General features: G+C 42.1%; 3 protein-coding genes and 1 long non-coding RNA gene across 32 annotated transcripts; 3 read left to right on the plus strand and 1 right to left on the minus strand.

Moving 5' to 3' along the window:
• Nucleotides 1-1600: 1600 nt before the first annotated feature.
• LOC118374805 (P2Y purinoceptor 12-like) lies at nt 1601-5278 on the plus strand. 3 transcript variants are annotated; one of them, XM_052468607.1, is made up of 4 exons: nt 1601-1827; nt 1946-1993; nt 2186-2445; nt 2564-5278. In XM_052468607.1, the coding sequence occupies exons 3-4, from the start codon at nt 2194-2196 to the stop codon at nt 3398-3400; spliced, it is 1089 nt and encodes a 362-aa protein (XP_052324567.1). In that variant the 5' UTR covers nt 1601-1827; nt 1946-1993; nt 2186-2193; the 3' UTR covers nt 3401-5278. The 3 variants fall into 3 exon arrangements, with proteins under 3 accessions (XP_052324567.1, XP_052324568.1, XP_035617181.2); XM_052468608.1 differs by having other exon boundaries at nt 1601-1993; XM_035761288.2 differs by lacking the exon at nt 1946-1993.
• A 105-nt stretch (nt 5279-5383) lies between these two features.
• Nucleotides 5384-7001, minus strand: LOC127908851 (uncharacterized). 27 transcript variants are annotated; one of them, XR_008068756.1, is made up of 5 exons: nt 6770-6906; nt 6451-6605; nt 6291-6418; nt 6099-6162; nt 5384-5970 (listed from the first exon to the last, which is right to left on the minus strand). It is a non-coding gene; the product is annotated as an uncharacterized LOC127908851 (long non-coding RNA). The 27 variants fall into 27 exon arrangements; XR_008068739.1 differs by having other exon boundaries at nt 6067-6162; XR_008068742.1 differs by having other exon boundaries at nt 6067-6162; nt 6259-6418.
• A 41-nt stretch (nt 7002-7042) lies between these two features.
• Nucleotides 7043-18349, plus strand: LOC118374806 (P2Y purinoceptor 14-like). Its single transcript, XM_035761289.2, has 2 exons — nt 7043-7352; nt 13742-18349. The coding sequence occupies exons 1-2, from the start codon at nt 7331-7333 to the stop codon at nt 14788-14790; spliced, it is 1071 nt and encodes a 356-aa protein (XP_035617182.1). The 5' UTR covers nt 7043-7330; the 3' UTR covers nt 14791-18349.
• Nucleotides 18350-24929: 6580 nt separating this feature from the next.
• Nucleotides 24930-26084, plus strand: LOC118374810 (P2Y purinoceptor 13-like). Its single transcript, XM_035761291.2, has one exon. The coding sequence runs from the start codon at nt 25028-25030 to the stop codon at nt 26003-26005; it is 978 nt and encodes a 325-aa protein (XP_035617184.1). The 5' UTR covers nt 24930-25027; the 3' UTR covers nt 26006-26084.
• The last annotated feature ends 238 nt before the right edge of the window (nt 26085-26322 follow it).

Consider the following 26322-nt stretch of genomic DNA (forward strand, 5'->3'; position numbering starts at 1 on the left):
TAAACAGATATACTGTACTATCACAGCATTGTCCATGACTAAACAGATATACTGTACTATCACAGCATTGTCCATGACTAAACAGATATACTGTACTATCACAGCATTATCCATGACTAAACAGATATACTGTACCATCACAGCATTGTCCATGACTAAACAGATATACTGTACCATCACAGCATTATCCATGACTAAACAGATATACTGTACTATCACAGCATTATCCATGACTAAACAGATATACTGTACTATCACAGCATTGTCCATGACTAAACAGATATACTGTACTATCACAGCATTGTCCATGACTAAACAGATATACTGTACTATCACAGCATTGTCCATGACTAAACAGATATACTGTACTATCACAGCATTATCCATGACTAAACAGATATACTGTACTATCACAGCATTGTCCATGACTAAACAGATATACTGTACTATCACAGCATTGTCCATGACTAAACAGATATACTGTACTATCACAGCATTGTCCATGACTAAACAGATATACTGTACTATCACAGCATTGTCCATGACTAAACAGATATACTGTACTATCACAGCATTGTCCATGACTAAACAGATATACTGTACTATCACAGCATTATCCATGACTAAACAGATATACTGTACTATCACAGCATTGTCCATGACTAAACAGATATACTGTACCATCACAGCATTGTCCATGACTAAACAGATATACTGTACTATCACAGCATTGTCCATGACTAAACAGATATACTGTACTATCACAGCATTGTCCATGACTAAACAGATATACTGTACTATCACAGTATTGTCTATGACATATGGGATTGGGCTCTGGTCAAAAGTAGCTCACTATACACTGAATATACAAAACATTAAGAACACCTGCTCTTTTCATGACATAGACTGACCAGGTGAATCTAGGTGAAAGCTATGATCTCTTATTGATGTCACTTGTTAAATCCACTTCATTCAGTGTAGATGAAGGGGAGGAGACAGGTTAAAGAAGGATTTAAAATATATTTTTTAAGCCTTGAGAAAAATGAGACATGGATTGTATATGTGTGCCACTCAGAGAGAGGGTGAATGGGCAAGAAAAAATATCGAAGTGCCTTTGAACGGAGCATGGTAGCAGGTGCCAGGCACACAGGTTTGTGTCAAGAACTGCAATGCTGCTGGGTTGTTCACACTCAAATGTTTCCTGTGTGTCGACACAAGAATGGTCTGCCACCCAATGGACATCAAGCTAAGTTGACACTGTGGGAAGCATTGGAGTCAACTTCGGCCAGCATCCCTGTGGAACCCTTTAAATGCCTTGTAGAGTCCATGCCCCGACGAATTGGCGCTGTTCTGAGGGCAAAAACGGGGGGGGGGGGGTTGGGGGGGGGTGCAACTCAACAAGTGTTCTTAATGTTTTGTCCACTCAGTGTACTGTGTATTAACACACACACATCAGCTGATGGTCAGATTGTGCAACAGGATAACATTCATGAGAGGGTGTTGTGGACTGCAGGATCCTGGGGGGGACCAGACTGTCTTTCCTCTGAATGGCATGACCGGAAACAAAAGCAGAAGGGGGAGAGAGAGAGAGAGAGGAGAGAACATCTCCACACATTTTGTCACTTTTCTCTAGTGTCAGATCAGATTGACAGTGATTTAAAGAGAGAGAGAAAGACGTATTTTCATGCATTTCTCTGTCTTGAAGAGCCCAAACCCCTGCATTTCAAGTAATCTAACGAATCCAACCTGCCGAGAGAGAAGAAGTCACGGTCCTCCAGGATCCTCTATCAGGACCCGTCAGTCTCAATCTCCCCCTGGCCTTCTCAGGTGGGTTCACTTAGACACATCAAACAGGCTTACACCCAAAACAAAATAGAATAAGATATTACAACTCGTGTAATTGTGATTGTTAAAAATGTTAAGCTTTGTTAATTGTTTAAAAAAGAAACTACCTGGCTGTACGTGGTTCCAAAGTTCGTCTGCAGTGCATTTTGTGAGTGTATTCATCATCATTTTTTAATTCAATTTAATATGTATTCTGAATATCCAAACAAGTTGTTTTGTATGGGAGGGCAGCTATATTATCTCTAAGCCAGTCATCATTACAGTAAGTAATGGATGAAATGAGGACGTATACAGTACTGTACAACTTTCACCTTTTTTTATTTTGCTTCATACATCACAGCCCTAGATATGGACAGCACAACAGGATTCGCCCGGACCCCTGTCAATCACAACCACACCAACAGCAGCTGTTCCCGTGACAATGTGCTGAAGACTGTGGTGTTTCCTGTTCTCTACTCCCTCCTCTTCCTGTTGGGCCTGTCCCTTAACGGCCTGGCAGTGTGGGTGTTCTTCAGCATCCCCAGCCGCTCCCACTTCATCATCTACCTCAAGAACATTGTGGTGGCCGACGTCCTCATGACCCTCACCTTCCCCTTCAAGGTGCAGTTACAATTATAATAATCATAATATGAATAAAAATTATAATATTGATAACTATGAAAAAATAATGAAAAAACAGCAATTAAATCACTGACTTTATTAATGTATTTTGCTGTAGGTGCTGTCTGACTCCAACATGGCGTCCGTGGGTCTGCGTGTCTTCGTCTGTCGTGTCTCCTCTGTGCTCTTCTATCTCACCATGTACATCAGCATCCTCTTCTTTGGCCTCATCAGCATCGACCGCTGCAGGAAGACCCTCCAGCCTTTCAAGGGAACCAACGCGGCTCGTCTGTCCCACAGGAAACTGCTCTCTGGGGTTATCTGGTGCTCCCTGCTGGCCCTCTCCCTGCCCAACATGGTCCTGACCAGCCGCAGCCCCACCTCAGTCTACTTCAAGTGCAGTGATCTGAAGACGGCGGCTGGGCTGCATTGGCATGAGGTGGTCAACCATGTGTGCCAGGTCATCTTCTGGGGCAACCTGGTGACGGTGATAGTGTGTTATGCCCTCATCACCAAAGAGCTGTACAGTTCCTACGCCCGCGCCAACGCTTACCGTGCTGGTGGAGCCAGCAGAGCTGGTACTGGTAAAGGGCAGCGCCAGCCCCAGAGAAAGACTGTGAGTTCAAACGTCTTCCTGGTGCTGGCTGTGTTCTTTGTGTGTTTCGTGCCGTTCCACTTCTCTCGCGTGCCGTACACCATGAGCCAGACCCGGGGACGCATGTTTGACTGTAACCTCAAGCTGTTCTTCTTCCAATTAAAAGAGAGTACACTCTGGCTGTCCTCCCTCAACTCCCTCCTGGACCCTCTCATCTACTTCTTCCTGTGTAAGTCCTTCAGGACCACCCTGTTCAAAACGCTCCGTCTCCCACCTGGGACCTGTAGCTGGCTCACTGGGAGAGGGCCGGACCCCAACACAGGCAGTACCCCTCTGGGAGACTCCTCTGCTTGTCTGTAGCGAACTAAAGCGCTCTTCTGAAGGACTTCCATGTATTGTGGTCTGATGAATGTTTCACAGAGGATCATACTGCCCTCTACTGGAAGGCTGACGGAAACATCAACTGTGTATTGATTGTAGCTCTGTCTGGGCAATGGAAAGAGTAGAGTAGGAAACTCTGCACAGACCAGTGATAATTACAATAATATGCAAACCAGTCTGTAACACCAGTCTGTAACACTAGTCTGTAACACCAGTCTGTAACATTTTGTAGAATGTCATAACCCCCTCTAAACGTCACCATAACCTCATGCCAAAGGAAATCACCTAATCACCATGTCTCTCTCATAACAGCTTAGTTCCCCATACCGGCATTCTGCTTTGACCTCGTTATTTTTTAGGCTTCAGGAACTGAAACAAGAGATACAGTGCCTTGCGAAAGTATTCGGCCCCCTTCAACTTTGCAAACTTTTGCCACATTTCAGGCTTCAAACATAAAGATATAAAACTGTATTTTTTTGTGAAGAATCAACAACAAGTGGGACACAATCATGAAGTGGAACGACATTTATTGGATATTTCAAACTTTTTTAACAAATCAAAAACTGAAAAATTGGGCGTGCAAAATTATTCAGCCCCCTTAATTAAGTTAATACTTTGTAGCGCCAACTTTTGCTGCGATTACAGCTGTAAGTCGCTTGGGGTATTTTATCCCATTCCTCCTTGCAAAACAGCTCGAGCTCAGTGAGGTTGGATGGAGAGCATTTGTGAACAGCAGTTTTCATTTCTTTCCACAGATTCTCGATTGGATTCAGGTCTGGACTTTGACTTGGCCATTCTAACACCTGGATATGTTTATTTTTGAACCATTCCATTGTAGATTTTGCTTTATGTTTTGGATCATTGTCTTGTTGGAAGACAAATCTCCGTCCCAGTCTCAGGTCTTTTGCAGACTCCATCAGGTTTTCTTCCAGAATGGTCCTGTATTTGGCTCCATCCATCTTCCCATCAATTTTAACCATCTTCCCTGTCCCTGCTGAAGAAAAGCAGGCCCAAACCATGATGCTGCCACCACCATGTTTGACAGTGGGGATAGGGTGTTCAGGGTGATGAGCTGTGTTGCTTTTACACCAAACATAACGTTTTGCATTGTTGCCAAAAAGTTCCATTTTGGTTTCATCTGCCCAGAGCACCTTCTTCCACATGTTTGGTGTGTCTCCCAGGTGGCTTGTGGCAAACTTTAAACGACACTTTTTATGGATATCTTTAAGAAATGGCTTTCTTCTTGCCACTCTTCCATAAAGGCCAGATTTGTGCAATATACGACTGATTGTTGTCCTATGGACAGAGTCTCCCACCTCAGCTGTAGATCTCTGCAGTTCATCCAGAGTGATCATGGGCCTCTTGGCTGCATCTCTGATCAGTCTTCTCCTTGTATGAGCTGAAAGTTTAGAGGGACGGCCAGGTCTTGGTAGATTTGCAGTGGTCTGATACTCCTTCCATTTCAATATTATCGCTTGCACAGTGCTCCTTGGGATGTTTAAAGCTTGGGAAATCTTTTTGTATCCAAATCCGGCTTTAAACTTCTTCACAACAGTATCTCAGACCTGCATGGTGTGTTCCTTGTTCTTCATGATGCTCTCTGCGCTTTTAACGGACCTCTGAGACTATCACAGTGCAGGTGCATTTATACGGAGACTTGATTACACACAGGTGGATTGTATTTATCATCATTAGTCATTTAGGTCAACATTGGATCATTCAGAGATCCTCACTGAACTTCTGGAGAGAGTTTGCTGCACTGAAAGTAAAGGGGCTGAATAATTTTACACGCCCAATTTTTCAGTTTTTGATTTGTTAAAAAAGTTTGAAATATCCAATAAATGTCGTTCCACTTCATGATTGTGTCCCACTTGTTGTTGATTCTTCACAAAAAAATACAGTTTTATATCTTTATGTTTGAAGCCTGAAATGTGGCAAAAGGTCGCAAAGTTCAAGGGGGCCGAATACTTTCGCAAGGCACTGTATGTAATTATGTGTAACCATGGCACAACACGTATGCCTATAATGGACAGCAAAACGTCCTATACTACATAAACTTGTGAAACCTAAATATTTTTTCTCTCCCATTCGTTGATCCATGTCTTTAACCATTCTTCAACAAATCAATATGATACTGAGGGAAAAATCCCCTGATTTCTCTGATGCATTGAAAGCCAGATGTGCTGTATGTTTAGACAGACAGTATACAACCTTTGAACCGTTGGCCTAAGGGCAGGTGGGAGGCTGCTACTTACTGCTGTACAGTGACCACAGAGGAACCTAGAAAACAAGCTGTGAGTGGCCGGAGGCTTTCCGTGGAAGTAGCAAGATGTGAAACAACACCAGTAAAAACCACACAGACAGGTGAAAGTTCATGCGAAAACAATAGTTAATGTGAAAGAAATGGTGTGTGTGCATAGTGTAAGAGCATGAGAGAGAGAAACATGGGATCAACACGTCTGATCTTTTAAATAATAATTAGTTCCAGGATAAGAATTTTTTTTTAAAAACACCAACCTCCCTGTGAAAATATAACGAACATACATAACCTCCCTGTGAAAATATAACAAACATACATAACCTCCCTGTGAAAATATAACAAACATACATAACCTCCCTGTGAAAATATAACAAACATACATAACCTCCCTGTGAAAATATAACAAACATACATAACCTCCCTGTGAAAATATAACAAACATACATAACCTCCCTGTGAAAATATAACGAACATACATAACCTCCCTGTGAAAATATAACAAACATACATAACCTCCCTGTGAAAATATAACAAACATACATAACCTCCCTGTGAAAATATAACAAACATACATAACCTCCCTGTGAAAATATAACAAACATACATAACCTCCCTGTGAAAATATAACGAACATACATAACCTCCCTGTGAAAATATAACAAACATACATAACCTCCCTGTGAAAATATAACAAACATACATAACCTCCCTGTGAAAATATAACGAACATACATAACCTCCCTGTGAAAATATAACAAACATACATAACCTCCCTGTGAAAATATAACAAACATACATAACCTCCCTGTGAAAATATAACAAACATACATAACCTCCCTGTGAAAATATAACGAACATACATAACCTCCCTGTGAAAATATAACAAACATACATAACCTCCCTGTGAAAATATAACGAACATACCTCCCATAACAAACATACCTAACCTCCCTGTGAAAATATAACAAACATACATAACCTCCCTGTGAAAATATAACAAAAACATAACCTCCCTGTGAAAATATAACCTACCCTGTGAAAATATAACAAACATACATAACCTCCCTGTGAAAATATAACAAACATACATAACCTCCCTGTGAAAATATAACAAACATACATAACCTCCCTGTGAAAATATAACAAACATACATAACCTCCCTGTGAAAATATAACGAACATACATAACCTCCCTGTGAAAATATAACAAACATACATAACCTCCCTAACCTGCCGAATCCAGGTCACTGGTAGGAGAAATACCGTCTGCATGGGCAGATGCTAACAGCAGCAGTTCCATCAGTCCCATTATATGGCTCTTGCAATGCCAGAATTGTGGGTTTGATTCCTGTGTCACCCACACACAACATATATGCATGCATGACTGTCAGTAACTTCGGATAAAAATCATCTGCTAAATTGCATGATATTGTTATATTATAAGAGGTTTGACAAAAAAGGGCGGCTTTTTTTTCAGTTGTGGTCAAAAAGACGAAGATATTGATAACTAACCCTGTGTGTGAGCTCTTATTTTACCACTTCCCCATCTTCAGGAAGTGTATTAGGTGACGTAACAAACGCAGGCCCAATACATCGCAGTAACACATCTCACACGAAAGACATCGTAGTGACTTTCCCTCCATGATAAGATGGTTTTTCTCAACTTCACCGGTGAGTTTTCATATTTATATATAATAATACATCATAGACATTTTTTTCTTAAATAATATTGTTCGTAAATATCACAAATCTGACAAAAGGTTGCCTTTGAACACAGAAAGAATAAGCTGTGAATTTTTTGGAGAAATGTTTCTTGTGAACTCACAATTATTAGACTTTTATGCTTTCAATTGTATTTTGCAATAACAATAAACTATTAATTCACACAATGAAAATGAACCACATCGTGGTGTCAAATTTATGTTTAATATTTTTTTAACATTAAAGGGGCAATCTGTGTTTGTTATATACATTTTCTGACTTTTTGAGGAAATACTTTGGGATTTTGGGTCCATGCAACATTATGTGACTTGTTTGCTACAACAAAGGGGTTGAATATTTGTTGACTCAAGACATTCCAGCTTTTCATTTTTAAATTATTTTTACAGTGGAGATCAAGTTTATAAAATGCCTGGCTGGGCAGATGAGACAATGGATTGCGCAGTGAGATGGAACAGATTAAATAGGCATTTCAACATCATAGATTTAGGCGGTGGTAACTTGTGGAATGGACACTGGCAGGAATGCGGTTTTAACCAATCAGCATCCATGATTAGACCCACCCATTCTATAACCTCCAATATTCTATATGGACAACTTGTTATGCTATTTTGAGTGCTATACCATTTGATTTGAAGTGGCTTAGAAAATGTAGCCCCTACCACTCCCATTGTTTCACTGGCAGAGATGCTGTCAGTGGGGTAAGTAAATAAAGAAAACAAAGCCATATTTTGGTCAATGACTCTCACGATCACTTTTGAAGTGAATTGAATTGGCCTTTTCTTAATACAAATTAAGTATATTTCTAAATATTGTGTACTGCCTCTAAAACATTTTACTGTAGATTCTTGGCAGTCTTAAACAAATCTACTTTGAAACAAAAGTCTACACCTCACACACATGATTATAGGCTTAACGAAAAGAAGACACCTGTACCAGGTCAGATATTGAAAATGTATTACATTTTGAGTTCGCACAGAAGACTGAAATATAACAAAACAGTTTGACATAGAAACACCAGATTTTCATCTTGTTAAATTTTTTAGAAACTTGAGTAATTATGAAAAATATGAATAACATTCCACCCATGAGGCCAAAGAGGAGCTTTTGGTCATTGGCAGCAGGAAAGGGCTACATGACAGTCATTTTTACCACACAAATATGACAAAATCCTGTTCAAAACTCAAAACTGTACAAAACTACATTTAATTTTATAGAATATGCAAATTAATCCATAAGTGTCTATTGACACTTGTGCGTCAATCTAAGTAATGTAACATTTACATTTTAAAAACTAGGATAGGTTACTGTTTGTACTGTAAACTAGTGTAACAGAACTACAATAAACACAACGAGAAATTGTAATAGAGATGAGATGTGAGTTTCCATGGGAAACTAAGATAGTTACTCTCTGTACTGTCAAATAGTGTAACAGAAACTATTGTCACCCAGCAACTTTGTGAAAAAACACCAGTGTAATATCACTATGGTCAGTCTAGCATAAACCCAATACTAGAGAATGAGGCCAACAGTGTAATATACTGTGTCCTATAGTATACACTGCACACTACTGTATTATAGTGTAGCATGGGACCCACAGTACCAGCCTTTGTCTCATACACTATCTGAAGGACAGGAGACATGAATGGCTGTAGCTTTTCAATGTGGAAGAATAATTCAGCCAACTGTGTAATATACTGTGTCCTTATTATTATATTATTATATTACTATAGTAAACACTGTGCAATACTGGATAATAGTAAAGATTACTGCGGACCTACAGTATCAGCCTTAGTCTCATACACTATGTGAAGGAGGAGACGTGGAGTGTGAACTGCCTGACCGTGAAGGGGCAGGGCATTCTACCTCACGTCACGTTTATGGCTTCATTTTTTGCAATATAAGACAGGGTTCAGGTTGGCAGGATATAAGGGAAAGTGTGTTTATACTGTAACTGTGCTTAATCCTGCAACGATCATCTCTCGCTAAGCTAGCTACTTTGCATAGCTCGTTCACTGTGGAACACAAGTGTCTGGGCAAGATGGTTGCACCCTGTGAGAGATGAAAACGTGGTGCACCTCCAAACACCTGGCTTACTCTCAGGGGAGAACTGCAAGTCTGGCTGAGTGGAACATACACAGTCTACCAATCTTGTGGGTTAGGCACGGTCCCTGAACGCGAAGGCGAGAACCGTGAGGGTTTTAGTCGACAAAACTAGCACCACAAAACTGGTAGACCAAACTGAGTATCGCCCAGGTTGGTGCGCTGTCACAACTAAGACAAACCCTCAGCGCTGCAATACTGATAGAACAAACTGAGTATCGCCCAGGTTGGTGCGCTGTCACAACTAAGACAAACCCTCAGCGCTGCAATACTGGTAGACCAAACTGAGTATTGCCCAGGTTGGTGCGCTGTCACAACTAAGACAAACCCTCAGCGCTGCAATACTGGTAGACCAAACTGAGTATCGCCCAGGTTGGTGCGCTGTCACAACTAAGACAAACCCTCAGCGCTGCAATACTGGTAGACCAAACTGAGTATCGCCCAGGTTGGTGCGCTGTCACAACTAAGACAAACCCTCAGCACTGCAATACTGATAGAACAAACTGAGTATCGCCCAGGTTGGTGCGCTGTCACAACTAAGACAAACCCTCAGCGCTGCAATACTGATAGAACAAACTGAGTAATGCCCAGGTTGGTACACTGTCACAACTAAGACAAACCCTCAGCGCTGCAATACTGATAGAACAAACTGAGTAATGCCCAGGTTGGTACACTGTCACAACTAAGACAAACCCTCAGCGCTGCAATACTGATAGAAAAAACTGAGTAATGCCCAGGTTGGTACACTGTCACAACTAAGACAAACCCTCAGCGCTGCAATACTGATAGAAAAAACGGAGTAATGCCCAGGTTGGTACACTGTCACAACTAAGACAAACCCTCAGCGCTGCAATACTGATAGAACAAACTGAGTAATGCCCAGGTTGGTACGCTGTCACAACTAAGACAAACCCTCAGCGCTGCAATACTGATAGAACAAACTGAGTAATGCCCAGGTTGGTGCGCTGTCACAACTAAGACAAACCCTCAGCGCTGCAATACTGATAGAACAAACTGAGTAATGCCCAGGTTGGTACGCTGTCACAACTAAGACAAACCCTCAGCGCTGCAATACTGACAGAACAAACTGAGTATCGCCCAGGTTAGTGCGCTGTCACAACTAAGACAAACCCTCAGCGCTGCAATATTGATAGAACAAACTGAGTATCGCCCAGGTTGGTGCGCTGTCACAACTAAGACAAACCCTCAGCGGTGCAATATTGATAGAACAAACTGAGTATCGCCCAGGTTGGTACGCTGTCACAACTAAGACAAACCCTCAGCGCTGCAATACTGATAGAACAAACTGAGTAATGCCCAGGTTGGTGCACTGTCACAACTAAGACAAACCCTCAGCGCTGCAATACTGATAGAACAAACTGAGTAATGCCCAGGTTGGTGCGCTGTCACAACTAAGACAAACCCTCAGCGCTGCAATACTGATAGAACAAACTGAGTAATGCCCAGGTTGGTACACTGTCACAACTAAGACAAACCCTCAGCGCTGCAATACTGATAGAACAAACTGAGTAATGCCCAGGTTGGTGCGCTGTCACAACTAAGACAAACCCTCAGCGCTGCAATACTGATAGAACAAACTGAGTATCGCCCAGGTTGGTGCGCTGTCACAACTAAGACAAACCCTCAGCGCTGCAATACTGATAGAACAAACTGAGTAATGCCCAGGTTGGTACACTGTCACAACTAAGACAAACCCTCAGCGCTGCAATACTGATAGAACAAACTGAGTAATGCCCAGGTTGGTGCGCTGTCACAACTAAGACAAACCCTCAGCGCTGCAATACTGATAGAACAAACTGAGTAATGCCCAGGTTGGTGCGCTGTCACAACTAAGACAAACCCTCAGCGCTGCAATACTGATAGAACAAACTGAGTAATGCCCAGGTTGGTACACTGTCACAACTAAGACAAACCCTCAGCGCTGCAATACTGATAGAACAAACTGAGTAATGCCCAGGTTGGTGCGCTGTCACAAACAATAAAAACAAGGAAAGAACCCAAAGGAGATGGCACAAGCCAAAACCGAATGGAGGGACAGCAGAGCACCCTGATGGAGAGGCTAACTGCTCCAAGCTATTGAAGAGCAGCCGGTACACTTCTGATAGAGTCTTCTGATAGAGAGGCTAACTAGCTAGCTGCTCCAAGCTATTGAAGAGCAGCCGGTACACTTCTGATAGAGTCTTCTGATAGAGAGGCTAACTAGCTAGCTGCTCCAAGCTATTGAAGAGCAGCCGGTACACTTCTGATAGAGTCTTCTGATAGAGAGGCTAACGAGCTAGCTGCTCCAAGCTATTGAAGAGCAGCCGGTACACTTCTGATAGAGTCTTCTGATAGAGAGGCTAACTAGCTAGCTGCTCCAAGCTATTGAAGAGCAGCTGGTACACTTCTGATAGAGTCTTCTGATAGAGAGGCTAACTAGCTAGCTGCTCCAAGCTATTGAAGAGCAGCCGGTACACTTCTGATAGAGTCTTCTGATAGAGAGGCTAACGAGCTAGCTGCTCCAAGCTATTGAAGAGCAGCCGGTACACTTCTGCTGTTATACACTCTAACGTAGAGCTCTTACCATTCCTCTCTGGAATGAGCTGAGAAAAGGAAGAGGTGTATGCAGTATGTCGGCTACTACAGTATTTAATTACGGGGGTCAGCCGCAGTCTCAGCACTACCTGGTACACGGGACTAATCTGAAATTCCTCCGAATATAGTGATCAGATCTCGTGCAAAATGACTGTTTTTTTTGCATGGGCTGCTTCTCAATCCACCCTATCCATCTATGTCTGTAGCGTCCAAACCTTTTGGGCTACAAACCCCTCTGTGGAAAGAGGAGACTCTCTTGGACACGATGTTATTCTCCTTTTTGCTCTATATCCCCCACAAGTGTCATGGGACTCATCTGAAGGTAACCCATACAAATTAATGGAAGTATGGAGATATATATCGATATTAAACCTTCATCTGAAGGTAACCCATACAAATGAATGGCAGTATGGAGATATATATAGATATTAAACCTTCATCTGAAGGTAACCCATACAAATTAATGGAAGTATGGAGATATATATAGATATTAAACCTTCATCTGAAGGTAACCCATACAAATGAATGGGAGTATGGAGATATATATAGATATTAAACCTTCATCTGAAGGTAACCCATACAAATGAATGGGAATATGGAGATATATATAGATATTAAACCTTCATCTGAAGGTAACCCATACAAATGAATGGGAGTATGGAGATATATATAGATATTAAACCTTCATCTGAAGGTAACCCATACAAATGAATGGGAGTATGGAGATATATATAGATATTAAACTTTCATCTGAAGGTAACCCATACAAATGAATGGAAGTATGGAGATATTTCTTATACCTCCAAAATAAAAGTGGTCCTTCTGTGGCTCAGTTGGTAGAGCATGGCGCTTGTAACGCCAGGGTAGTGGGTTCGATTCCCGGGACCACCCATACGTATAATGTATGCACACATGACTGTAAGTCGCTTTGGATAAAAGCGTCAGCTAAATGGCATATATTATTATTATTATTATTATAAATATAGGACAACGACTTCAAGACCTTATTTCTTATGATAAATTTGTTTACTGTCTTTTTTGCGTCTTTTCTGAATGTGTAATTCAATGCGTGGGCTATAATAGTAAAGACCAAATATTTTATCAAATCACTTTTCAATATATATTTTTTTATACCTTAAAGGCATCCTAAAATTCAAAAACAAATGGCTAAATGGTCCATGGTATGACCATCTTAAGACAATTCCATATGTTAGCTTAGTAACATCTGGAATTGAGGTTAACGGTCATTTTGGTCTAATTTTATTTCAGATAACATTAATTGCATGTGTAAATATGTTTTGATAAGAAATCAGTTTAGATTTTGCTATGATTGTTGCTTTTCCAATAGTTTCTTCTAGGGGTCAAAATGGTAGGTTGAGGGTTAATTTATTGATAGATAGACATTATCCATTGAACATGCCAACTAGGACTAGGTTTAACCTGTCTCTGGGAAACCAGACCGTAATGTTTTGAAGACACTAAGCACATGATCCATTTATATTCTTAAATTGTATTCTTCAAGAGGCAATAGCTACATATAATTTATTCAAAATTCCTAAAATTGATGTACCAATGCAGATTTCCCCTTTAATCTAGAAATGTATTATTATTTTAATAATTTTTCTTGCTAACCTCATTTGCAGATTCCTCAAAACTAGTAGCCACAATGGCATCACGTTCCCCTCCAAAGGACTGTGGCTTTAATGAAGATACCTTAAATATGGCTATATCAAGTCTCTACTTCCTGTTGTTCATCCCGGCCCTCATCATCAATGGGGTAGCAGTCTGGGTCTGCATGCAACTTCGTTCAACGTCCACCTTCATGGTGTATCTGAAGAACCTTCTGGCCGCTGACCTTCTCATGACCCTGACCATCCCTGTCAAAGCAGCCAATATCCTGCCCAGCACTCCACTGACTCTGAAGGCCTTTGCCTGTCGCTACTCTGATGTTCTTTTTTACCTCTGTATGTACATGAGCATCATTCTGTTGGGCCTCATCAGTCTGGACCGCTTCTTCAAGATCGTCAGGCCCTGTGGCAGGTTGTTGGGTCAGAACCTTGTCTTCGGCAAAGTGCTGGCTGCTTCCATCTGGGTGGTGCTGTTGTCCACTGCTGTCATTCCAACCATGATCCTGACCAATCAGGATCCCACAAACAAGACTAAACTATTCTGTATGGCAATGAAGAGCAATGCAGGACAATATTTCCACAGTGGCGTGGTCAAATTAAACAACGCAATCTTCTGGGTGGTGTGTGTTCTTATTTGTTTCTGCTACATATGCATAGCAAGGAAGGTTTTTCAATCATACAGGAAATCAGGAAGCAGCAATGACGAAGGGAGGCATAAGACCAAAGTGCGTGTGTTTTTGGTTCTGGTGGTTTTCCTGACATGTTTCGGACCCTACCACGCCATACGGCTCCCCTACACCTTGCTTCAGGTTACCTCAACAACCAGCTGCACTAAGGTTACCTTACAGATCTCTAAGGAGTTCACCTTGTGGATGTCAGCCATGAACGTCTGTCTGGACCCTCTCATCTACTTCTTCCTGTGTAAGCCCTTCAGGATCACCCTGTTCAAGACGCTCCGTCTCCCACCTGGGACCTGTAGCTGGCTCACTGGGAGAGGACCCAACACAATAGAGGATCAGACCCCAACACAGGAGGGAGACTCCTGTGCCTGTACAGAAAATTAAAACTCTTTGGAAATATCTACTTCATGTTGTGAGATGTTCTGTTTGACAGAGTATAATACTGGTACCTGGTGGAGGGTTAACTATCCAAAGAGTTATACTAGAAATGAATCCACCAGGTGTAAAGTACTATCCTACTCTTTATATTAGCAATGCTACGTTACAGCCTTATTCTAAAACAGAATAACTACATTTTTTCCCTCATAAATCTACACACAATACCCAATAATGGAGGGCCGTACAGGCCCCATTTAACATCGATGTGGTTGTAATGGAGCGAGATTCTTGGTGTCCACATCACCAACAAACTGTCATGGTCCAAACACACCAAGACAGTCATGAAGAGGGTACTACAACACCTTTTCCCCCTCAGGAGACTGAAAAGATTTGGCATGGGTACTCAGATCCTCAAAAAGTTATACAGCTGCACCATCGAGAGCATCCTGACCGGTTGCGTCACCGCCTGGTATGGCAACTACCCGGCATCTGACCGTAAGGCGCTACAGAGGGTAGTAAGTACGGCCCAGTACATCACTGGGACCAAGCTTCCTGCCATCCAAGACCTTTATAATAAGTGGTGTCAGAGGAAGGCCCTAAAATGTGTAAAAGACTCCAGTCGCCCAGGTCATAGACTGTTCTCTCTGTTACCCCACGGCAAGTAGTACCGGAGTGCCAAGTCTAGGTCCAAAAAGGCTCCTTAACAGCTTGTACCCCCAAGCCATAGCACTGCTGAATGGCCACCAGGACTATTTACATTGATACCGCCCATCCTCCATTTGTTTTTACACTGCTGCTACTCGCTGTTTATCATCTATGCATAGTCACTTTACCCCTACCTACATGTACAAATTATCTCAACAAACCTCTACCCCCTCACATTGACTTGATACCGGAAGCCCCTGTATATAGCCTCGTTATTGCTATTTTAATGTGTTACTTTTTATTTTATTTTATATTTTTTACTTTAGTTTATTTAGTAAATGTTTCCTTAACTCTATTTATTGAACTGCACTGTTGGTTAGGGCCTGTAAGTAAGCATGTCACTGTAAGGTCTACCTACACCTGTTGTATTCGGCGCATGTGATAAATAACATTTGTTTTGATTTGATTTGATTTATTTGGAATGACAAAGCAAAAACAGGAATGACAAAGCAAAAACAATTTTGGGGATTTGTTTGCTAAAAACAGACATACCTTATTTACATAAGAATTCAGACCCTTTGCTATGAGACTCTAAATTGAGCTCAGGTGCATCCTGTTTCCATTGATCATCCTTGAGATGTTTCTACAACTTGATTGGAGTCCACCTGTGGTAAATTCAACTGATTGGACATGATTTGGAAAGGCACACACCCGTCTATATAAGGTCCCACAGTTGACGGTGCATGTCAGAGCAAAAACCAAGCCATGAGGTCAAAGGAATTGTCCGTAGAGCTCCGAGACAGGATTTTGTAGAGGCACAGATCTGGGAAAGGGTACCAAAACATTTCTGCAGCATTGAAGGTCCCCAAGAACACAGTGGAACCACCAAGACTCTTCCGAGCAGCAGGGACTGGAAGACTAGTCAGGATAGAGGGAAAGATGAATGGAGCAAAGTACAAAGAGATATTTGATGAAAACCTGCTCCAGAGTGTTCAGGACCTCAGACTGGGGCGACGGCTCACCTTCCAACAGGACAACAACCCTAAGCACCCAGCCAAGACAACGCAGGAGTGGCTTCGGGACGAGTCTCTGAATGTCCTTGAGTGGCCCAGCCAGAACCCCGACTTGAATCTCATCTAACATCTCTGGAGAGACCTGAAAGTAGCTGTGCAGCAACACTCCCCATCCAACCTGACAGAACTTGAGAGAATCTGCAGAGAAGAATGGGAGAAACTCCCCAAATACATGCGTGCCAAGCTTGTAGCGTCTTACCCAAGAAGATTTGAGGCTGTAATCGCTGTCACAGGTGCTTCAAGTACTGAGTAAAGGGTCTGAATACTTATGTAAATGTATATTTCATGTTTTTCTTTTACCTGTTTTTGCTTTGTCATTATGGGGTATTGTGATGTCATTATGGGGTATTGTGATGTCATTATGGGGTATTGTGATGTCATTATGGGGTATTGTGAAGTCATTATGGGGTATTGTGAAGTCATGATGAGGTATTGTGATGTCATTATGGGGTATTGTGATGTCATTATGGGGTATTGTGATGTCATTATGGGGTATTGTGAAGTCATTATGAGGTATTGTGAAGTCATTATGAGGTATTGTGATGTCATTATGGGGTATTGTGATGTCATTATGGGGTATTGTGAAGTCATTATGGGGTATTGTGAAGTCATTATGAGGTATTGTGATGTCATTATGGGGTATTGTGAAGTCATTATGGGGTATTGTGATGTCATTATGGGGTATTGTGAAGTCATTATGAGGTATTGTGAAGTCATTATGGGGTATTGTCTAGTCATTATGGGGTATTGTGATGTCATTATGGGGTATTGTAAAGTCATTATGGGGTATTGTAAAGTCATTATGGGGTATTGTAAAGTCATTATGGGGTATTGTAAAGTCATTATGGAGTATTGTAAAGTCATTATGGGGTATTGTAAAGTCATTATGGGGTATTGTGATGTCATTATGGGGTATTGTGAAGGTTGATGAGAGGAAAAAAGTATTTAATCAATTTTAGAATAAGGTTTTAACGTAACAAAATGTGGAAAAAGTATATTAGTATATTGAAAATGAATCCACTAGGTGTGATGTACTACTGAAGTCCACACATTTACATTAAGAGGAGAGACAGAATACATCTTGTTTTTATGATGTTTGTAAAGATGATTGCAGTGATGATTATGTTTTTGTTTGCATATACTACCAATGCATGTTTGGACAGTAGGCCGCAGGGACTAAATGTGTGCGCATTAGGCTAACTATTAGCTTTCTGGTGTTTTCCATATTGTATTACTATGGTGTGTTTATGTTTGTTTGTTGAAATCACAAAATGAATTTCCATGTAAATGGACAAGTAAAGTATACTTCATATCATGTACTATTTAAATTACATACCAAAAAAATGATTGAAGTGGTTCTATTAGGTTTCAGATATATTTCTGGTTGTCAGGTTCATCTACAGTATGTCAAAACAAGACTCTATTGTGTACAATAATGTTGGGTAAATGATACACTGCATTAGAGAGTCACAATAACATTACAACCTGTTCTCGCTGTTGCTTTAGTGTCACCCTATTTCCCTGGATTTCCCTGGATTTGCATCTGTCTGAACATGTAGAGCCTTCTTGGGTAATTCAAGATGTGAGTCTCATGTACTGTACACTGGCGTTGTGGCAGAGTTCCACACCACAGTACTGTTCCGTCTGATCACTGATTATCTTCAGGTAGGTGAGCACATCGTTAGTTCACTTGCCTCTTCTTATCCTGCTCTGTTTTATGCATTGCTTCATCAAGGTACACTTCAAATAAATTAGAATGGGTTTATAAGTATAGTTCATAAATGGTTATTTATTTGTTTATTGGTTCTATAGTAGCTAAATGTGTAATAAAGAGTTGTAAAAACATTCATGATTCTTTGCCTTACACAGATTTGTGGGTTGTCTTCTCTTGTTGTCTCAAGAGATTTCTATTCACGGCGAAAAAAAGGTTTTATGATTTCATTAGTGCTCAAAAACAGGTATTTGAAGTGAGTTTCATTATGAAATATGAAATATGATTCAGATGACACCAACTACATTGACTTGAATAATTATATTAACTACCAATGCTTAATAACGCAAATGAATTAAAGAGCCTAGGCAGAGGAAAACATAAATTAGTAGGGCTATCTAAACACTACACCTCTCAGCATTCACTTCAGTCTCAGTGCATCAGTCCTACTTCAGCTGTTTGTCACATCAAATCATTCAAATAACTCCCTGTGGCAAATAGTCAGATGATGATTTAAGGTCTCCTTTATGCTCAATACTCAATTGATGTTGTTTTGTACACTAATTTAAAAATGTAAAATAATGAATGTGTCAAACAACACACACTCCCTTGTTCCTGCCATTGGTTCTCACGGCTTTTGCATCAATTGTTAACGAAAGACACTTAAAGTCATTCACAAAAATGGCAAGTCTACTATGTATGTAACTTAGAGACAGAGGTGGGACAGGTCTATAAGCTAATGCTAACAAAATATAGGGGTAGAGAATAGAGAGGTGGGAATAGTTCAGTGAGGATGTACATACAGGTCTATAAGCTAATGCTAACAAAATATAGGGGTAGAGAATAGAGAGGTGGGAATAGTTCAGTGAGGATGTGCATACAGGTCTATAAGCTAATGCTAACAAAATATAGGGGTAGAGGTGGGAATAGTTCAGTGAGGATGTACATACAGGTCTATAAGCTAATGCTAACAAAATATAGGGGTAGAGGTGGGAATAGTTCAGTGAGGATGTACATACAGGTCTATAAGCTAATGCTAACAAAATATAGGGGTAGAGAATAGAGAGGTGGGAATAGTTCAGTGAGGATGTACATACAGGTCTATAAGCTAATGCTAACAAAATATAGGGGTAGAGAATAGAGAGGTGGGAATAGTTCAGTGAGGATGTGCATACAGGTCTATAAGCTAATGCTAACAAAATATAGGGGTAGAGGTGGGGATAGTTCAGTGAGGATGTACATACAGGTCTATAAGCTAATGCTAACAAAATATAGGGGTAGAGGTGGGAATAGTTCAGTGAGGATGTACATACAGGTCTATAAGCTAATGCTAACAAAATATAGGGGTAGAGGTGGGACTAGTTCAGTGAGTATGTACATACAGGTCTATAAGCTAATGCTAACAAAATATAGGGGTAGAGGTGGGAATAGTTCTGTGAGGATGTACATACAGGTCTATAAGCTAATGCTAACAAAATATAGGGGTAGAGGTGGGAATAGTTCTGTGAGGATGTACATACAGGTCTATAAGCTAATGCTAACAAAATAAAGGGGTAGAGGTGGGACTAGTTCAGTGAGGATGTACATACAGGTCTATAAGCTAATGCTAACAAAATATAGGGGTAGAGGTGGGGATAGTTCAGTGAGGATGTACATACAGGTCTATAAGCTAATGCTAACAAAATATAGGGGTAGAGGTGGGAATAGTTCTGTGAGGATGTACATACAGGTCTATAAGCTAATGCTAACAAAATATAGGGGTAGAGGTGGGAATAGTTCACTGAGGATGTACATACAGGTCTATAAGCTAATGCTAACAAAATATAGGGGTAGAGGTGGGAATAGTTCTGTGAGGATGTACATACAGGTCTATAAGCTAATGCTAACAAAATATAGGGGTAGAGGTGGGAATAGTTCAGTGAGGATGTACATACAGGTCTATAAGCTAATGCTAACAAAATATAGGGGTAGAGGTGGGACTAGTTCAGTGAGTCCTTCTGTGGCTCAGTTGGTAGAGCATGGCGCTTGTAACGCCAGGGTAGTGGGTTCGATTCCCGGGACCACCCATACGTAGAATGTATGCACACATGACTGTAAGTCGCTTTGGATAAAAGTGTCAGCTAAATGGCATATATTATATATTAGTGAGGATGTGCATACAGGTCTATAAGCTAATGCTAACAAAATATAGGGGTAGAGGTGGGAATAGTTCAGTGAGGATGTACATACAGGTCTATAAGCTAATGCTAACAAAATATAGGGGTAGAGGTGGGGATAGTTCAGTGAGGATGTACATACAGGTCTATAAGCTAATGCTAACAAAATATAGGGGTAGAGGTGGGAATAGTTCAGTGATATAGATACAAGTCTATAAGCTAATTTATTTGTATTTATTTCACCTTTATTTAACCAGATAGGCTAGTTCAGAACAAGTCCTCATTTACAACTGTGACCTGGCCAAGATAAAGCAAAGCAGTGCACAAACAAAAACACAGAGTTACACATGGAATAAACAAGCGTACAGTCAATAACACAATAGAAAAAAAAGAAAGTCTATATACAGTCTGTGCAAATGGCATGAGGAGGTAAGGCAATAAATAGACCATACTAGCGAAGTAATTACAATTTAGCAATCAGAGCAGATGATGTGCAAGTAGAAATACTGGTGTGCAAAAGAGCAGAAAAGTAAATAAAAACAATATGGGGATGGGGTAGTTAGATTGGGTGGGCTATTTACAGATGGGCTATGTACAGCTGCAGCGATCAGTTAGCTGCTCAGAAAGCTGATGCTTAAAGTTAGTATGGGAAATTTAAGTCTCCAGCTTAAGCGATTTCTGCAATTCGTTCCAGTCATTGGCAGCAGAGAACTGGAAGGAAAGGCGGCCAAATGAGGTGTTGGCTTTGGGGATGACCAGTGAGATATATCTGCTGGAGCGCGTGCTATGGGTGGGTGTTGTTATCGTGACCAGTGAGCTGAGATAAGGCGGAGCTTTATCTAGCATAGACTTATAGATGATCGGGAGCCAGTGGGTCTGGCGACGAATATGTAGTGAGGGCCAGCTGACTAGAACATACAGGTCGCAGTGGTGGGTGGTTTAAGGGGCTTTGGTGACAAAATGGATGGCACTGTGATAGACTGCATCCAGTTTGCTGAGTAGTATTGGAAGCTATTGGAAGCTATTTTGTAAGTGACATCGCCGAAGTCGATGATTGGTAGGATGGTCAGTTTTACAAGGGTATGTTTGGCGGCGTGAGTAAGGAAGGCTTTGTTGCGAAATAGGAAGCCGATTCTAGATTTAATTTTGGATTGGAGATGTTTAATATAAGTCTGGAAGGAGAGTTTACAGTCTAGCCAGACACCTAGGTAATTGTAGTTGTCCACATATTCTAAGTCAGAACCGTCCAGAGTAGTGATGCTATTCTGGCAGGCGGGTGCGGGCAGCGAACGGTTGAAAAGCATGCATTTGGTTTTACTAGCGTTTAAGAGCATTTGGAGGCCACTGAAGGAGTGTTGTATGGCATTGAAGCTTGTTTGGAGATGAGTTGAAACAGTGTTCAAAGAAGGGCTAGATGTAAAAGAATGGTGTTGCCTGCGTGGAGGTGGATCAGGGAATCACCCGCAGCAAGAGCAACAACGTTGATATATAAGGAGAAAAGAGTCGGCCCGAGAATTGAACCCTGTGGTACCCCCATAGAGTCTGCCAGAGGTCAGTGAACCAGGCAGAGCAGTCATTTGAGAAACCAAGGCTGTTGAGTCTGCCGATAAGAATATGGTGATTGACAGAGTCGAAAGCCTTGGCCAGGTCGATGAAGACGGCAGCACATTACTGTCTTTTCGATGGCGGTTATGGTATTGTTTAGTACCTGCACCCGTGACCAGCTTGGAAACCGGATTGCACAGCAAAGAAGGTAAGGTGGGATTCGAAATGGTCAGTGATCTGTTTGTTAACTTGGCTTTCGAAGACTTTAGAAAGAAAGGGCAGGATGGATATATATCTATAACAGTTTGGGTCTAGAGTGTCACCCCCTTTTAAGAGGGGGATGACCGCGGCAGCTTTCCAATCTTTAGGGATCTCGGACGATACGAAAGAGGTTGAAGAGACTGGTAATAGGGGTTGCAACAATGGCGGGGGATAATTTTAGAAAGAGAGGGTCCAGATTGTTTAGCCCAGCAGATTTGTACAGATCCAGGTTTTGCAGCTCTTTCAGAACATCTGCTATCTGGATTTGGGTGAAGGAGAAGCTGGGGAGGCTTGGGCAAGTAGCTGCGGGGGGTGCGAAGTTGTTGGCCTGGGTTGGGGTAGCCAGGAGGAAAGCATGGCCAGCTGTTGAGAAATGCTTATTGAAATTCTTGAGTGTCGTGGATTTATCGGTGGTGACAGTGTTTCCTAGCCTTAGTGCAGTGGGCAGCTGGGAGGAGGTGCTCTTATTCTCCATGGACTTTACAGTGTCCCAAAACGTTTTGGAGCTAGAGCTACAGGATGCAAATTTCTGTTTGAAAAAGCTAGTCTTTGATTTCCTGACTGCCTGCGGTATTGGTTCCTGACTTCCATGAAAAGTTGCATATCCCGGGGACTAGTGACAGTGATGAGGGGTGGTCGTTTGACCGCGGACCCATAGCGGATGCTCGCTGAGATACTGATTGAAAACAGAAGAGGTGTATTTGGAGGGCAAGTTGGTCAGGATAATATATTTATTTTTATTAATTTTTTTTACCTTTATTTTACTAGGCAAGTCAGTTAAGAACAAATTCTTATTTTCAATGATGGCCTAGAAACAGTGGGTTACTGCCTGTTCAGGGGCAGAACAACAGATTTGTACCTTGTCAGCTCGGGATTCGAACTTGCAACCTTTCGGTTACTAGTCCAACACTCTAACCACTAGGCTACCCTGCCGCCCCAATATCTATGAGGGTGCCCATGTTTACGGATTTAGGGATGTACCTGGTGGGTTCCTTGATAATTTGTGTGAGATTGAGGCCATTTATTTTAGATTGTAGGACTGCCACGATGTTAAGCATATCCCACTTTAGCTCACATAACAGAATGAACTCTGAAGATAGATGGGGGACAATCAATTCACATATGGTGTCCAGGGCACAGCTGGGAGCTTAGGGGGGTCTATAACAGGCGGCAACAGTGAGAGACTTATTTCTGGAGAGATTAATTTTTTAATTAGAAGCTCAAACTGTTTGGGCATAGACCTGGAAAGTATGATAGAACTTTGCAGGCTATCTCTGGAGTAGATTGCAACTCCTCCACCTTTTTGATGGAAAATGTTGTTGTTGGGTATGGAAATCTCAGAATTCTTGGTGTGCTTCCTAAGCCAGTATTCAGACACGGCAAGGACATCAGGGTTGGCGGAGTGTGCTAAAGCAGTGAGTAAAACAAACTTAGGGAGGAGGCTTCTGATGTTAACGTGCATGAAACAAAGGCTTTTTCAGTTATGGAAGTCAACAAATGAGAGTTCCTGGGGACACGCAGGGCCTGGGTTAACCTCCACATCACCCGAGGAACAGAGGAGGAGTAGGATGAGGGTACGGCTAAAGGCTATCAAGACTGGTCGTCTAGTGCGTTGGGGACAGAGAAAAAAGGAGCAGATTTCTGGGCGTGGTAGAATAGATTCAGGGCATAATGTACAGGCAGGGGTATGGTGGGGTGCGGGCACATTGGAGGTAAACCCAGGCACCGAGTGATGATAAGAAAGGTTGCATCTCTGGACGTGCTAGTTATGCTGGGGGAGGTCCCCGCATGTGTGGGAGGTGGGACAAAGGAGGTGTCTGAGGCATGTTGAGTGGGACTAGGGGCTCCGCAGTAAACTAAAACAATGATAACTATTCTAAACAACAGTGTACAAGGCATATTGACATTTGAGAGAGACATAAAGCAAGGCATAAAGCAATCACAGGTGTTGATGGGGAGAGCCAGCTAAGACAATAACGGGTAAGACAACGACCACTAATCAGCTTAGGCAACAACAACAGGTAAAATGGTGATGAATGGGCGGAGATGGTCAGTTAACTACACATAGAGCCTGAGTTCTAGGCTGGGGCCGAAAGATAAACAAAAAAATAAACAAAATGGAGTATCGTGACGAATGAACAGTCCAGCAGGCATCAGCTATGTAGCCAAGTGATCATAGGATCCAGTGAACAGCAACAGATAGAACAGGGAAGCGTTACTACGCTAGCACGCGGGAGACACAGCGTTTAAAGTTTGCAGGCCGGGGTAAGTAGGAGCATCTGCTCCGACGTCCGGCATTGGCCGGTTGAGGGCACAGCAGATGGAGTTACGTCGGCGGACCAGTCGCGGTGGCGAAAGAGGTATTGTAGTTGTAGTAATTTTGTTTTCTAGCCGGGAGATGCGCCTGGCTCGCGGCTAATTGGTGCTAGCTTTGGGGCAGGGACGTTAGCTAGCATAGCCACTCTGTAGCAGCGATGATCCGATGCAAAGGTCTAGAGCTTATGACAAGGATCTGGTGGAGTAGTGGATTCTATCCGTGTTGGGGTAGAGTCCGGGAGGCATCGACTGTGTAGCCGAGTGATCACAGAGTAGGCCAGGAGGTGGGCCTGGCTCAGGGCTAGCTTTGGGGCTGGGTCACTCTGTGTTAGCTCGCTAGCTTGTTATTGCTAACAAAGGTAATGCAAATCATGTTAAATGATGCAAGGTGATTCAAAGGTTTTCCTCAGTGTCTTCATTTTGCATGTTTTTGTATTGACTTAGGAAAGTCCTTGAATAAGTTCCTCATTTGGCAAACAATGGATTAGACTGAGATATTTCCATAACTTTTCTTCTCCCTTTTTTCAGATGCTACAATGACATCTAACCTGACATCCCCCCTGTTTCTTCTGGACTGTGGCTCTTTCAATTATCACGACCTAGATGTGGTTATCCCATGTCTGTACTTTGCAATGTTCCCGCTTGCCTTGATGTTGAATGGGGTCGCGTCCTGGGTCTCCCTGCACCTGAGCTCAACCTCCACCTTCATGGTGTATCTGAAGAACCTTTTGGCCGCTGACCTTCTCATGACCCTGACCATGCCTATTGTGGCGGCCAGTAAACTTCCTACGTCATCTGTGGGGTTACGACTGTTCTCCTGTCGCTACTCAGGTGTCATCTTCTACACATGCATGTACACAAGCATCACTCTACTGGGCCTCATCAGTCTGGACCGCTTCTTCAAGATCGTCAGGCCCTGTGGAAGGTTGTTGGGTCAGAACCTTGTCTTCGGTAAGGTACTGTCTGTCTCTGTGTGGGTGGCGCTGTTTGGAGCCACTGCTCTCCCTACCATTATCCTGACCAATCAGGATGCCAGCAACAAGACGGATGCCTCCTGTATGTCCATGAAGAGCCCAGCCGGGGTCAGGCTTCACACAGTGGTGGTTGTGTTCATGGATGTCTTGTTCTGGGCCGTAAGCATACTGGTTGTAGTTTGCTACATGTGCATCACCAACAAGGTCCTCCAGTCCTTCAGAAATTCCGGCAGCAAAAACAGTCAGGGCAAGCAAAAGACAAAGGTCCGTGTCTTCATGGTTCTGGTCGTGTTCTCTGTGTGCTTCATTCCATTCCACATCATGCGGATCCCACGGACCATTCAGCAGACCAACAATGTCAACGACTGTTCTCAAGTCTCCATCAACATCGCTCAAAAGGTGACCCTGTGGCTGTCCACTGTCAACATCTGCCTGGACCCACTCCTCTACTTCTTCCTGTGCAGGGAGTTCAAAGAGAAACTTATGGGGATGCTGAACAGAAAAGGGACACCTTCACAAATAACATCAGGCACCACATAGAACCGCTCAACACAGACAGGGAGGAGTATCATCCAATTAGACATGTCTCTAATTGAGACAAAAACACATTGTAGGCTAAATAGGGGATTTTAATAAAATTTCCTGAGGAAAACTAAATAACTTTGTCTTAGATTGGTTTTCTTTTGTTCTATACTTGTTCAAATGTTTCTACCCATACTTGTTGGAGAGCAAGTTGGATTACTGTGATATACTGTGATTACTGTGATATGTGGTTGTCTCACCTAGCTACCTAGCTCACCTACCTTAAGACGGATGCACTAACTGTAAGTCACTCTGATTAATGACTCAAATCTAAA

Source organism: Oncorhynchus keta, chromosome 18 (assembly GCF_023373465.1).
Source record: "Oncorhynchus keta strain PuntledgeMale-10-30-2019 chromosome 18, Oket_V2, whole genome shotgun sequence".
Taxonomy (NCBI): domain Eukaryota; kingdom Metazoa; phylum Chordata; class Actinopteri; order Salmoniformes; family Salmonidae; genus Oncorhynchus; species Oncorhynchus keta.

Bases quoted from the DNA above. Each gene is read 5' to 3' on its own strand.
- LOC118374806 (XM_035761289.2), top strand. From the start codon at position 7,331: ATGGTTTTTCTCAACTTCACCG. The intron at 7,353-13,741 runs GTGAGTTTTCAT...CCTCATTTGCAG, and splicing joins GGTTTTTCTCAACTTCACCG to ATTCCTCAAAACTAGTAGCC.
- LOC118374810 (XM_035761291.2), top strand. From the start codon at position 25,028: ATGACATCTAACCTGACATCCCCCCTGTTTCTTCTGGACTGTGGCTCT.
- LOC118374805 (XM_052468608.1), top strand. From the start codon at position 2,194: ATGGACAGCACAACAGGATTCGCCCGGACCCCTGTCAATCACAACCAC. The intron at 2,446-2,563 runs GTGCAGTTACAA...ATTTTGCTGTAG, and splicing joins CCCTCACCTTCCCCTTCAAG to GTGCTGTCTGACTCCAACAT.